This window comes from Mirounga leonina, unplaced genomic scaffold (genome assembly GCF_011800145.1).
Source record: "Mirounga leonina isolate KUSES-001 unplaced genomic scaffold, KU_Mleo_1.0 Mir_224, whole genome shotgun sequence".
Classification (NCBI taxonomy): Eukaryota; Metazoa; Chordata; class Mammalia; order Carnivora; family Phocidae; genus Mirounga; species Mirounga leonina.
The window spans coordinates 1,959,227-1,972,446 of record NW_023270615.1 but is presented as its reverse complement, the minus strand read 5'-3'; the positions used below and the strand labels follow the sequence as shown (position 1 = coordinate 1,972,446).

At 47.6% G+C, this 13,220-nt stretch overlaps 1 protein-coding gene across 1 annotated transcript in view; it reads right to left on the bottom strand.

Moving 5' to 3' along the window:
* Window positions 1-3,077, bottom strand: part of GNAQ (G protein subunit alpha q) — a 311,400-nt gene extending 308,323 nt beyond the window's left edge. Inside the window, exon 1 of the mRNA XM_035029009.1 lies at window positions 2,777-3,077. Within this exon, the coding sequence (XP_034884900.1) occupies window positions 2,777-2,912 (136 nt within the window). The 5' untranslated portion in view covers window positions 2,913-3,077. The remainder of the gene's footprint in view (window positions 1-2,776) is intronic.
* Between the last annotated feature and the right edge of the window lie 10,143 nt (window positions 3,078-13,220).

Genomic DNA, 13,220 nt, shown 5'->3' with positions numbered 1-13,220 from the left:
AACTAAAATTTACTTTGAAAATAATTTTATACTGAATGTCATTTAAATCTAAGGGTGACCCCTCCATTTAAATAAGATAGTTAAAAATATTGGTAAATCTTGACACTGTGAAAGGATAAATCCTATAACCTCCTTTGGACAGGTGGGACAGGAAGATTCAGTGAACTCATCCAAGCAGCTGATGGGAGAGCAGTTCTTCAAACAGAAGCCCTCCCCAACACCTTGCCTGGTTCAAATCAACCATCATTTTTCCCCTGGATGCAAAAAATTGTGAAATCACACGCCCGCACGCACGCGCATGCACACACACACACACACACCCTGCATTTAGTAGAGAACATTTACTGTAGAAGTAATATAGGTATCAAACTCATTATGCTACAAAAGCAACATACCTAGAAGACTAAACTGTAACAAATCGTACATGATGCCTAGGGGTTTGTGTTGCTAACAAAAAGCTGTACAATTTTTAAATGTTACTAACGAACGTAGGTGCTAAATTAATGCCATATTCTTCCACCACCTCTAATAGACCATATTTGGGGGCTGGGGTGAGGCGTATTAAACCCCACTCAAATATCTAATGAGAGAAAAAGTTCTCCATTACTACCACTTTAGCAGTAAAACTGTTTCATTTTTTTGCTCATAAAATCATCTCCCCAAGGGCGTTTTTAAAGCACCGTATGTTACTGAAATACACAGTATGTAATTAGGTGTCCATATATGTGTATTTGCCTCAAAGTCTTCCTCCTAGACATTCAAACAGAGGCCTTCAAACAGACAAACCCCCCGGGGTTCTAACTCATAGCTGCTGGAAACCTCAAGCTGTCACATTTCAGACAACAGGGACGGCCTGAGAGATCTTAAACGCTGTATTCACAGCTAGCTAACCATAAACAAAGACTGTAAACAGGGCAAAAGAAAACCTAATCTTAAGTGTAAAACACATGCTTTCCCCCTTTATCGTGCACTTAAACACTCTATGCCTATTTCTCTTCCCCTCTCTATTTTTCTCAATCTTGAGAATTTGCAACATATTCAATTACACATTATTCAGCCGTTAGAAGTAGGCCAAAATGAGAATAAAACATTTTTTTAAAAATCTTCCTTTTCCAATTGCATTTTTCCCCTCCCCTGGCTTCATTCCCTAAAGCCCACCTCTTTTATCCAGCGCTCTGCCTTCTGTTCCTTATAAACATGTGCACATTTATCTAATCTGGTTTCAAGATGAAGACATAAAGCATGGCATGTGAGTTAACCATTTGTAACTATTTGTGATCATTATATTTTGTTCTCTCTTATACATGATCTGGTAGATAAGCAGTTACTCAGTCCCAAAGGCAACTGGTTCCTTGAACCAGGAGATGAAATGCTCAAGAAAGAAACTGCATGCTTCTTAAATCTAAACTGACATTACAATATTTCTTTCTTCCAGACATGTCTGAGAAACATATTTATTATTCACGCAAATATCTTGAACACAAGTGCAGACATTTTTCAGGCCTGTTACTGCAAAGCTGTTTGCTCTCCCTACCACCATAGCTCAGAGTTATGTCACGCTGGCTCCTGTGTGTACCCTGATCCTTGATTCTGAACATTCTCTCAAAGATAATTATCAATAGAATTCCTATTTGAGAAATGGCATTTTTTTGATAAGTCAGTGTGAAGGCAGAATGTTGGGGGGTTTTGGGGGGTTTTTTTTTTAGAGCTAAAGGGAAATTTTTGCTATACACTTCCCGTTTTCCTTCCAGTCCAGATCCCGAAGATATTAAAATGCTGTCCGTTTTAAACAAAAGGTTTCTATTTGTTGCCGTGAGAGTAATTGAGCGGCTGCACTGGTTTTCAGTAGTAACTATTGTGAATTCAGGCCTACATCTGGGTTGCCTCATTAAACAAAAGAAACCCGTCGCTGTCAACAACCACACAGCACAACCCTCCCGTATCCCTCCTCTTTATCTGGAAGGAATGGTGCAGACGAGAAACAAGCCTGCCACCATCCACTGGTCAAGAAACTCTTCTGGGTCCCTCCTTTCGGTGGTCTGGTGGCTAGAGAACAGCACTTGTGTGACACATCTGAGCTTGCCTGCCCGTCCCCCCCCCCCCCCCGGAATACATAACCCCCCTTTCTTTGGAGGGCCAACCACTCAGCTCCCTCATCATCACTCCTTTGGGAATCCAGTCGCGAGGCAGCCCACCCTACCACCACCATTCCCTTCTGACCCCAGAAAGCACTGACAATGGATGCACACGGGCCACCCCACCGCACGCCGTCCCCCAACGTGCCCCGGCACAGCTCGTCACCCTCGGGTCACACACACACACACACACACACACAGCTCCCCTCTCCAGCACGGGGCGCCATGGCCAAGCCACTGAAAGTTCAAGCCCGCTGCCCACCTCTTCCCACCCCCGCGCCTCTGCCCCGAGGTGATTTGCCATTTAGCAGATGCACAGCAGATAAACGCGCTCCCCGAAGGCACAGCCCTCGGGGATACCAAAAGGCACACGCCGAGGCCCGGGCCAGGGCAGCCCCGACCCCTCTGCGCGTGTGTGCGCGCGCCTGTATGCGCGCGCGGGAGGGGTGTTACGCGCGCGCGCGCCCGCGCGGGTGCAGGTAGTGGCCGGGGGCGCGCCCGCCGAGGGTCGGGGCGAGCCGCGGGCGCCCAGGGGCGGGGGCCGCGAAGCGCAGCGGCCCCGGGGGCCCGGGGGCGACGGGCGGGGGCCGCAGAGGCCCGGCGGGAGGGCCCGAAGCGGCCGGCCCGGGGCTGGTACTCACCAAGCAGCAGCAGCTTGAGCTCCCGGCGGGCGTCCCGCTTGTCCCTGCGGAGCTGCCGCTCGATCTCGTCGTTGATCCGCCGGGCTTCCTTGGCCTCCTCGCTCAGGCAGCACGCCATGATGGACTCCAGAGTCATTCTTCCAAAGTGCCTCCGCTGCAGCCCCGCCGGCACCCCCTGCTCACACGCGCGCACACACGCCCTCCCGCCCTCGCTCCCCCGAGGCAGCGGTGGCCGCCGAGCCCCCGGCGCCCGGGCGCGCGTCCGGGACGAGCTCGGGGAACGGCCGCGGGGGCCGCGGCCAGGGCCACCAGGTGGGCCGGGGGTGCGGCGGGAGCGGGCGGCTCGGGCCGCCGGGACGAGCGAGGCGGGCGCGGGAGGCGGCCGCGGGCGCTGGCTCGGGGGGCGCGCGAGGGAAGGCCGCCGCGCCCGGCCTCGCTCAGACGCCCGCGCCTCCTTCCCTGGGAACGGGCGGCCCGCCTCGCCCCCCGCGCCGCCGCCGCCGCCGCCGCCGCCGAGGGTCCCCTAAGCCCTGCGCCCGGCGGCGAGAGCACATCCACCGGGGCGTCCCCGCAGCGAGCGGCCGCCGACGGCTCCCCGCGCCCGGCGCGCCCGCTCCTCGCCGCCGCCTGACACGGCTCCTGGGCGCCTGGGCCCTGCCCGCGCCCACCGCCCGGCTCGCGCGCAAACCCCGCTCGCCGGCCCGCCCGCCGCGCGCTCCGCCGCCTCCGCCTCCGCCTCCGCCCCCGCCCCGCCTCCGCCAGACGCCCACCCCCGGCCCCGATTGCCAGGCGCGGAGCGGCTGCTCAGGGCTCGCCCTCCCCCTCGCCACACACACACATTTTCTTCTTTCTCTGAACTGGAGCACGGATCCGGGAGGGCGGCGGCGGCGGCGGCGGCGGCGTGGGGAGGAGGGGGGGAGGCGGAGGGAGGGAGGGAGGGAGGGGAGCGGGGAGGCGGTGCCGCCCGGCCCCTCCTGGCAGGCTTTCCTGGGCTCGCAGCCGCCCCGGCGCGCCTCCCAGTGCGGCTCTCGCCTGCCGCTCCCCGCCTGCGCCGGCCCCTCGGGCTCTGCGGGCGCCTCCCGCGTCCGCGCCCCGGTGTGGGCTCGCGGGCGCAGCGGTTACGGCCGCCCCCCGGCGAGGGGCGGGCCGGGGCCGCCGCCACCCGGCCGCTGCCCGCCGGCCGCCCGGGCGTGGTGGGGCAGAAATATGGCGGCCTCGGCCCTCGGCGGCGTCGCGGGATGCAGCCCGCCGGTGCCCAGCCCGGGCCGGCTCCGCGAACCCTCGGCGCGGCCCCCGGCCGGCGGCCGCCGCGCTCGCGCCCCCCGCCCCGGGGCCGCCTCTCGGCCACTTCCGTGTTCTTTCCCGTCCCGATTTCGACAGCGCCATTCGGTCGGAAAAGTATCTCGCGTCACCTCTGACCCCAGTTCAGCTCTGGAACGTGGGATACACTCGGTCGTGGAGTGAGACTGAGGAAGGAGAGGAGCTGTCACTGGTTCCCGGAGGGAGGGGTGCGGGTTAATAGGCGAACCTGTGCACAAAGTTACGGGAGACAGAGATCTAAATCCTGAGCTGCAAAATGAAGCTGTCGGGGTTTCCAAGAGCCTCCTGATGGCTTCCAATTCTTCATGCCATTGAGGTGGTTTCTGTCCTGTTTTGTTACAAGCTCCTCTCGTGTCTTAGAAAAAGCACACGATGTTTAACGGCCAAGGAATCAAATTTACCCTCCTGGCCGAGATGGAATTATGGTCGATTTACGGGAAAATGCAAAATAATGTGGAAGAAAGGGATAGAATAAAATAGGGGGAAATGGGGAAAACGAGATTGCCCCCGGCAAAATCCCCTTCTAGAGCCCACTTTCAGTTGAGGCACTGTACTTTAAAATGTGTGCTTATTTTGTTGTCCTACTCGACTGATAAGTGGCCAAAAACAAAAAAACAACAACAAAAAAACCCTCCTGGCTCAGTCAGGTTTTAGTTGGTCTAGTAACTGCAAGAGGTGAAACTCAGATTGCTTCCTGCTTTAATGGAAACTGTGGTCTCAAGAGTAAATTGTATTTTGTGAAAGGAATCCCTTTTCCACATTTTATGTTTTCTGAGCTGTTTGTGGAGCAACCTGCTCGCCCAGGCTGTAAAGTAAGTTCATGGCTACTTGACTACTATCGCTACAGGTCGAGAATGTACATGGGCGCCTTGGATGACTACCTTCTTTCATGACACACACACACCAGGACCTAGATCAAACAAGTCATGGAGACATTAGATCTGCACTTTAGGCTCCCTTTTTAAAAAGAATATCCGGCCTAAAAAGCGATTAAATTTCACATAGGCCAGGAAAGCAGAGAAAACAAACCTCACCACCTTTATACGAACCCCTATAAAAAGCCACTATACTTTCTGTGACATTAAAATCTAAAGTTAAGTGACTAATGAAATTAAAGATTGAAATTCAATATGCAGAAATTTTAAATGGCTTCAGGGGAAACATTTAATCATAAGTTTGCATCCTCTAATATATGTATATGTATGAGTTTCAGAGAGATACTAAACACCAAAAAAAAAAAAATCAAATGACAGGAAGCTTCAAGTCTCTGGTTTCCTAGCCAAGGACGTGAGATTTTTTGAAAATGCCTCTCAAACTGTACTATCAAGCTATCAGGTAATCCATTTTGACTGAATTGACATAACTTTTGATGAAAGGAATTACACTATTTGAACACATTATGGGGTTCAATCAAAATCTGCTTTGTTACCCGAGTCAGGAGTATGCCTTGGTACTTAGTAGATATTTGAATGGACAGAACAAATCAATAGGAGGATGTTTCTTCAAATATTGGAAAGAAATCAGGAAGTAAGGCAATATAGTGATGAAGCCATATAAGATGACAAGGAAACAGGAAATGAAAATTCAAAGTCGGAGCCCAGATCTATCCAGAAACCTTTGCATATATATCTGGAAAGCATTTGCCAAGCAAATATTCATACAACCTAAGTCAAGCAAACAAAATCCATGTGGAAGCTCCTGACGTTATTAACCGTATATCGGAAGTAGATACTCTAAAATACATAACTAAACTTGGATCATATTACAGAGTCCCAGCTCATTAAATTAACATGTATTCACTGCCTACTATGTGTAAATAAGGAGAAAGTGCAGGAAGTGAGAGATCCAAGGTGAACACAGTATGATCCTTGCCCTCAATAGGCTTACAGTCTTAAGGCATGAGGCTCTGAACAGCCATAATAAAAGACAAAATGAAACCAATTTGTATTAAAATTGGGATAGACCTAACAGTAATAAAGGCATAAAAAGGCAGGAATAATTCATTCTGTTAGAACTAGAGGACACGTCACAAGAAAGGGATGCATCTTACAGAATGAACAGGTTTTCCATAAACACATATCTATGTCACGTAAAGTAAATCAGCATTTCCAAATCACCCCCAGACAGACAGTGAGATGATAAACCATTTTGAGAATTCAAGGGCAGTTACTAGATGGCTGAAAAGCAAACCACACAACCCTAGGGGCATGGAATGCCAGAGGGAGATGTGACGACTGTCACCTTTTCTATGCTATCCCGAGCTGGACACCTGCCCCCATGTTCCTGCCACCCTCTCCTGTGGGGACTGGAAAAGGAAAGCAGTCGAAGGCATGGTTCAGTCTCCAGGGGTGATCCTAGAATAAGAGAGTGAAAAGCTGAACTCTTGTAAAAGGAGCTCCTGGGGAGGGAAAAGCCTGCACTGCTCCTGTTCCCAGAATCACTTAGCACCCCTGTAATGGTCTATTCTCTCTTGCTCTCGCTCTCTCTCTCTCTCCCCCAATATTAGAGCTATTTGCGAGCAGGGATCTTGTCTTTCATAACTGTTTTCAGGGCACCCAAAAGAGTGCCCAGCCTGGAACAGATACCCAGTAAGTGATGAATAAACAAAAGAATACCAGAACCTACCTCGACAACAAACAGACTCCCTGTCCCAGGCATTGCATTATGCCAGATGCCTGAGGCATACGAAGCCCTTCGAGCCTTAATAATCTGGGCAGACCGTCCACATGCATAAAAGAATAAACAAGAATGCAACATGAGAAGCACTCACGGCTAACCTACAGCATAGAGAATGGACTGCTACAGGAGTTCAGGAGTATGGGTAGACACGCGACGGTCACCTGGAAGACCAATTAGGAGTCAGCATGAAGCACTGCAGATCCTACAAGAACTGGGAAAAAGCTGTTCTGTGCAGAGCTTGCTGGCACAGCTGTCTAGCCACGGAATAAAGTAGCCTTGCTAGTTAATGGGAAGGCCGGCAAAGCAGGCCCAGGCTGACTCAGAGAGCTGCAAATGGCGCCCCCTAGAGGGCAATTTTCATAACAGCAGAAAGATTACGATTCTTTGTTGCAAGAAAGAGGGTTTCAGGGCCAACATGTGGAAGATGGAAAACCAGGCATGAAACAGAATACCTTCTTCTGAAAGAGAAAATACCCACCCTTCAGAGCCACCACAAGGATATTCTAGATGAAGTCGAGAACCTCAGGGACATCTTGCCATTACCACCCTTACAGATGCATCCAAGTGATCCTCTCACTATTCAAACATACCGATTTTGTGATTACCTAAGGTTAGCATTATCAGGGGAAGCACTGTACCTCACCGTGTAAAGGCCACCGAGTCCCACGAGACTGGAAGGCCCTAAAAGGCTGACCAGATGGTGGGAGCTATTTTTAAGCTGAGTACACCAGAGAAGCCATTTACTAATGTTCGGTGAATGAATGAATGAATGAATGAATGAGAGCATATAGTGAGACCCCAAGTCATGATCCAAATGTTTCTGGCACCCCAAGGGTCAAGGATGACTTAGCTGATATGGGTGTTTCCTTCCTGCTTTGGAGTTTCTACAAGCTGGGGCCACCTGTCTCCCAAGACCCTCTACCTTTGCTGGCTTCCCACCTAAGACTAAGAGTGCAAACTGGTGGTCTTTGGTCTAAAGAAGTGTCCCTTTTGACATAATGGTGCTATTGAAAAATTTGAATTAGCTTCCAGAACTTAAACATCAAGAGATTCACACAGATATCTAGATTTCAGTTCCTGGTCAAGATCCGACAATCCCAGGCCTCTATTCCCAGATGATGACCATTCCCATCACCTGATTTACTCCCCATTTCTGTATAACTTGGACTAGTTTCTACTTCCCGTTTAGTAGCATGTCCTCATGGGCATGCCAGGTGGGCACTCTAAGGCAGTTAGGAGGAGAATATTGGATCTTGAACCGAATTAGATAGTTGGTCTAGGCAACTGGTTTCTTTCCCACTCTTTGTTTCTATGTTTCTAAATCAAATAATCATGCATTCTCTTACACTTGTCTCCTTTGACGACTGTTCATATGAAGTTCCATAAGGGCAGAGATTTTGTCTCACTTGTCCATTCTGAATCCAGCACCTAGTGTTGTGCCAAGGATATACTAGATGCTCAATAAACCTTCGTTCCGTGAATAAAAAAGAAATCCTCCAATCAAAGAGGCCACATATTGCCCACATGGCAGCCTGCCTCTTTTCTTGTCTTTATGTTTTTCTTAGCCAGATGGTACCCACCAAAGCTTGGCTCCCTCTGTAAAATGTTCCTTGGCCCCATGCATCAAAATTTTGCCTCAAGTGAGTTCACCAAGAAATATTAGCCATCACTAGGATATCAAGAAAACTGGAGATGCAGCATTTTTGTTCAAAACCCAGATAGAAACATGTATTAATTCCACCCAAGTCAACCTTGCAGGAAAGTTGATATTCCTGACACAAATTCATTTCAAGTAGTGTGTGTTATATACTGGAGACCATGACACAATATACCAAGTTAATTGCTCAATGTGTGATAAATTAATGAAATACAATGCATGTGGATGAAAAATACATACGTAATTAATGTGTCTGTTGTGCTGACTTCTCAATGGCAGAAATGGACTTAATATTAATTACTATTATTATTTAATATTAGTTACTATCCTTGTCAATTTTTAGCTGCCATTCTGAGTTTTATCAAGATATAAGAAAGCTCATAGCTTTTCAATTTTGAGTAGGAACATAAAATATTTCTCCCTAACCGCAAAATTAGAAATGAAGGTATCTCTCTTGTTTTATTTTTTTTCTTTCCTTTCCTAACTCTTGAACCTACCAAGATCTGTTTGAGCCACAAAAATTTCCAAGGGCCCCTTCCCAATTTGTCAATGTACTTCCACCCTTCCATCCTTATACAAATTCTTAACCCCAGATTTGGGCTGAGTACATTGTGGGGGTTTGTTTTGTTTTGTTTTTTGTGGTTTTTTTTAAGATTTTATTTATTTGAGAGAGAGTGAGAGAAAGAGCACAAGCTGGGGGCGGGGGGGTGGGGCGGGGAGGAGGCAGAGGGAGAAGCGGACTCTCCGCTGAGCCGAGAGCCCATTCGGGGCTGACTCTAGGACCCTGGGATCATGACCTGAGCAGAAAGCAGACGCTTAATGGACTGAGCCACCCAGGTGCCCCTGGGGTGAGTACTTTGTACAGTATGGAATGACGCCTGGAATAGGGTAAGATGAGTGAGCACTATTTTTTTTTTTTGCCCTAGGCTTTAATATGGCTCAGCACAGACCTGTTAATGATCCTCCCTTTATTGAAAATTCTGATAATTTGTTCATCGTGGATTTTTGCATTAATTTTTAAAAATACTGTCTTAAAATATCATTTCTCTTGTTTACCGAGATTTTTGATGCTCTCTTAAATTTTGCACCCAAAGCAAATTCGGCACTTGTCTCAGCCCTTCCTGGCCCTGATGGGGAGGCTGTACCAACGCTGGAAAACACATGGAGAATTTGTCACTCTAGGGGAAAAAATGAGCTGCAGAGGATTATCTATTCTTTTTTTTTTTTTTTAAGATTTACTTATTTATTTGAGGGGGGTGGGTGGAGGGGCAGAGGGAAAGAGAATCTCCAAGCAGACTCCCCGCTGAGTGCAGAACCCAACATGCAGCTCTATCCCAGGACCCTGAGATCATGACCTGAGCCAAAATCAAGAGTTGGCCACTTAACCAACTGAGCCACCCAGGCGCCCCGGATTATATATTCTTTACATCTTAAAAATATACATGACTTCTGCCTGTGGAACTGGAACCAAAGAACTGGGTTGAAAGCCATTGACTGGGCGCCTGGGTGGCTCAGTCGTTGGGCGTCTGCCTTCAGCTCGGGTCATGATCCCAGGGTCCTGGGATCGAGTCCCACATCGGGCTCCCTGCTCTGGCAGGAGGCCTGCTTCTCCCTCTCCCACTCCCCCTGCTTGTGTTCCTGCTCTTGCTATGTCTCTGTCAAAAAAATAAAATAAAAATCTTAAAAAAAAAAAAAAAAGAAAGCCATTGACTGTCCAGACGAAAGCAATAGAAACTTCCATAGCCTCTTCAAACACACAGGATAATCAAACCTGCAAATAATGAGAAAAATGCAGAAAATATTACATATTTTAGGTTTACTCTCTGGCTTACATTAAGTAGCAAAGACCACAGAATAAAGACAACAAGCCATGTGATCCAGGGAATTTCTTTTCTTTTTTTTTTTTTAATTTTATTTACTTTTGAGAGAGAGAGAATGACAGAGAGAGAGAATGAGAGGGGTGAGGGTCAAAGGGATTAGCAGACGCCCTGCTGAGCAGGGAGCCCAATGCGGGGCTCCAGGATCATGACCTGAGCCGAAGGCAGTCGCTTAACCAGCTGAGCCACCCAGGTGCCCCCAGGGAATTTCTTTTAAATGCACGAATCATTCCTTAAAACTAAAGCATAGGAGAAAACTAATCTATAAAAGGGCAAAGGCGCAGGGGTCCTGATTGGGGGAGGGGTGACACGGAATGCCCACGCTTCCACTTTCCTCTTCCCTCGCGCTATTTTCACAGCGTCTGAGCTAATCCAGTTGCCACCTTTTACAGCAGGGTCATACCTAGAGGGTCTGTGCATTGATCCAGGTAGGAAGAGGCAAAAGCAGAACTAGAATTTGGGATTTCACACTCTCAATGTCTTTTCTCTAGACCCTCTTCCTTTATACTGAATGAGTCCTGGGGGAAGTTATATTTGGGTTCAGCTTTCCTGGTCTCAGAATTGGTCCTCAACGTTATGGAAAAGATCGGTGGTTCGTTTTATTGGTTTTTGTTTTTTAAGATTTTATTTATTTATTTGACACACACAGCGTGCACACAAGCAGGGGGAGGGGCAGGCTCCCCGTTTAGCCGGGAGCCCGATGTGGGGTTCGATCCCAGGACCCTGGGATTCATGACCTCAGCCAAAGGCAGCCGCTCAACCGACTGAGCCACTCAGGCACCCCCAGTGGTTCATTTTATATTTTACCTATTCTCAGGAAACACCATAACCTACTGATAATAAATCACAGCACACTTGCATTTTCAACCAGATCAGAGCCCCAGGTTAAAGCATGGTTCCCACCCTGGGCTGCACATTAGAATCATCTGGGAAGACTTTAAGTCCTGGATGTCAGATTCTCACCCCAGATATTTGGATTTGATTGGTCTCGGGTGGGGCTTGATATATTTTTAGTATTTTTTTAATGCCCCCAGGTATTCCAATATGCAGGCAAGATTGCGAACAACTGAGTTATAGCAATAAAACTAATTACATCTGTGCCGGCCTCAGCCAGTAGGTGGATAATGCAGCCACAATTACTTACTCTAGCTGGGAAGGCCAGTCCTGCCCCACAAAGGGCCGGCAGGTAGTACCAGGCTCAGTGCTCACGGGAGCCTAGCTGACCCCTGCCCCCACTCACTGTCCCATTAGACCTGTAGACATTTTTTGTTTTTTGGGTTTTTTTTTTTAAAGATTTTATTTATTTGAGAGAGAGAGAGCACATGAGAGGGGGGAGGGTCAGAGGGAGAAGCAGGCTCCCTGCTGAGCCAGGAGCCCGATGTGGGACTCTATCCTGGGACTCCAGGACCATGACCTGAGCCGAAGGCAGTCGCTTAACCAACTGGGCCACCCAGGTGCCTAGACCTGTAGACATTTTTCATTGCCTTTTCCTTCCTCATTATTTTCTTAAATTTGTATCCATGTTAATTGTCCTGGGGGGAGGGGAGGGACTCAGAAAATATAGGAAAACACACAGAAGAAAATGAACATGACCCATAATCCTACCACCCAAAGATAACCCTTGTTTACATTTTTTTGTTTGCATTTGAGTCTTTTCTATTCAGGTGGATAGACATGAAATTATTTACAAATTAAAATTGCAGTTCACGTACTGGTATTTCTTTATTTTTTCAGTGGTATAGGCGTAGGGGAAAATGCTCAAATAGAACAAAATTTTACACAGGTCAGTCTCCCTCCCACTCCTGACCCACCTCTCACCTCCTCAGAGGCAACCAGTGTTACTAGCTTTTTGGCAGACTTCCAGAAATAACTATGTGTGTATACACAGAGATAGATAGATATACATCTTTTAGTTACAAAACTGGTTGCCTACTGTATAACCTACTTTATAACTTGCTTTTCTTACTCATAATGTATCTCAGAGATGGGTCCATATCATCACTTTTTCTTTTAACATTAGAATTTTCTATTGCAGATTCCCCACAATTTCTTACCCAGTCCATTATTGATGGGTATTTGCTTCCAGTGTTGTGCTACTTTTATAATAAATATTTATGTATTGAGTTCTTTGCTCTTCCCATGATTTTTTTTCCATTTAGTAAATACGCTTCAAAAATTATGTGAGTAGCATCTTAGTCTTCCAATGTATGAACTTATAATAATGTGTTCGAATAATACTGAATTGTTAGACATTTATGTTTTTCCCAATTCTTTATCATTTATGAATAAGGCTGCAGTGAACAATCCTTGCATATAAATCGTTGTGTGTATCTTTGTATCCCTAGAATAGATTCAACAGAGTAGAGTTATTGGTCCAAAGGACATGCACTTTTATATATAGATACTGCTAAACTGTTCTCCAGAAGGTTAGTAGCAATTTATACTCCTACCAGCAATGCATGAAAAGTCTCATTCCTCTATCTTTGTAAAACCACAAATACTGATTTAAAAATTAGGGATTGGCAAGAAATGGGCAGAAGATATGAACAGACATTTTTCCAAAGAAGACATCCAAATGGCCAACAGACACATGAAAAAGTGCTCAATATCGCTCAGCATCAGGGAAATCCAAATCAAAACCTCAATGAGATACCACCTCACACCAGTCAGAATGGCTAAAATCAACAAGTCAGGAAACGACAGATGTTGGCGAGGATGTGGAGAAAGGGGAACCCTCCTACACTGTTGGTGGGAATGCAAGCTGGTGCAGCCACTCTGGAAAACTGGATGGAGGTTCCTCAAAAAGTTGAAAATAGAGCTACCATATGATCCAGCAATTGCACTACGGGGTATTTACCCCAAAGATACAAAAGTAGGGATCCGAAGGGGTATGTGCTTTATATATATATAT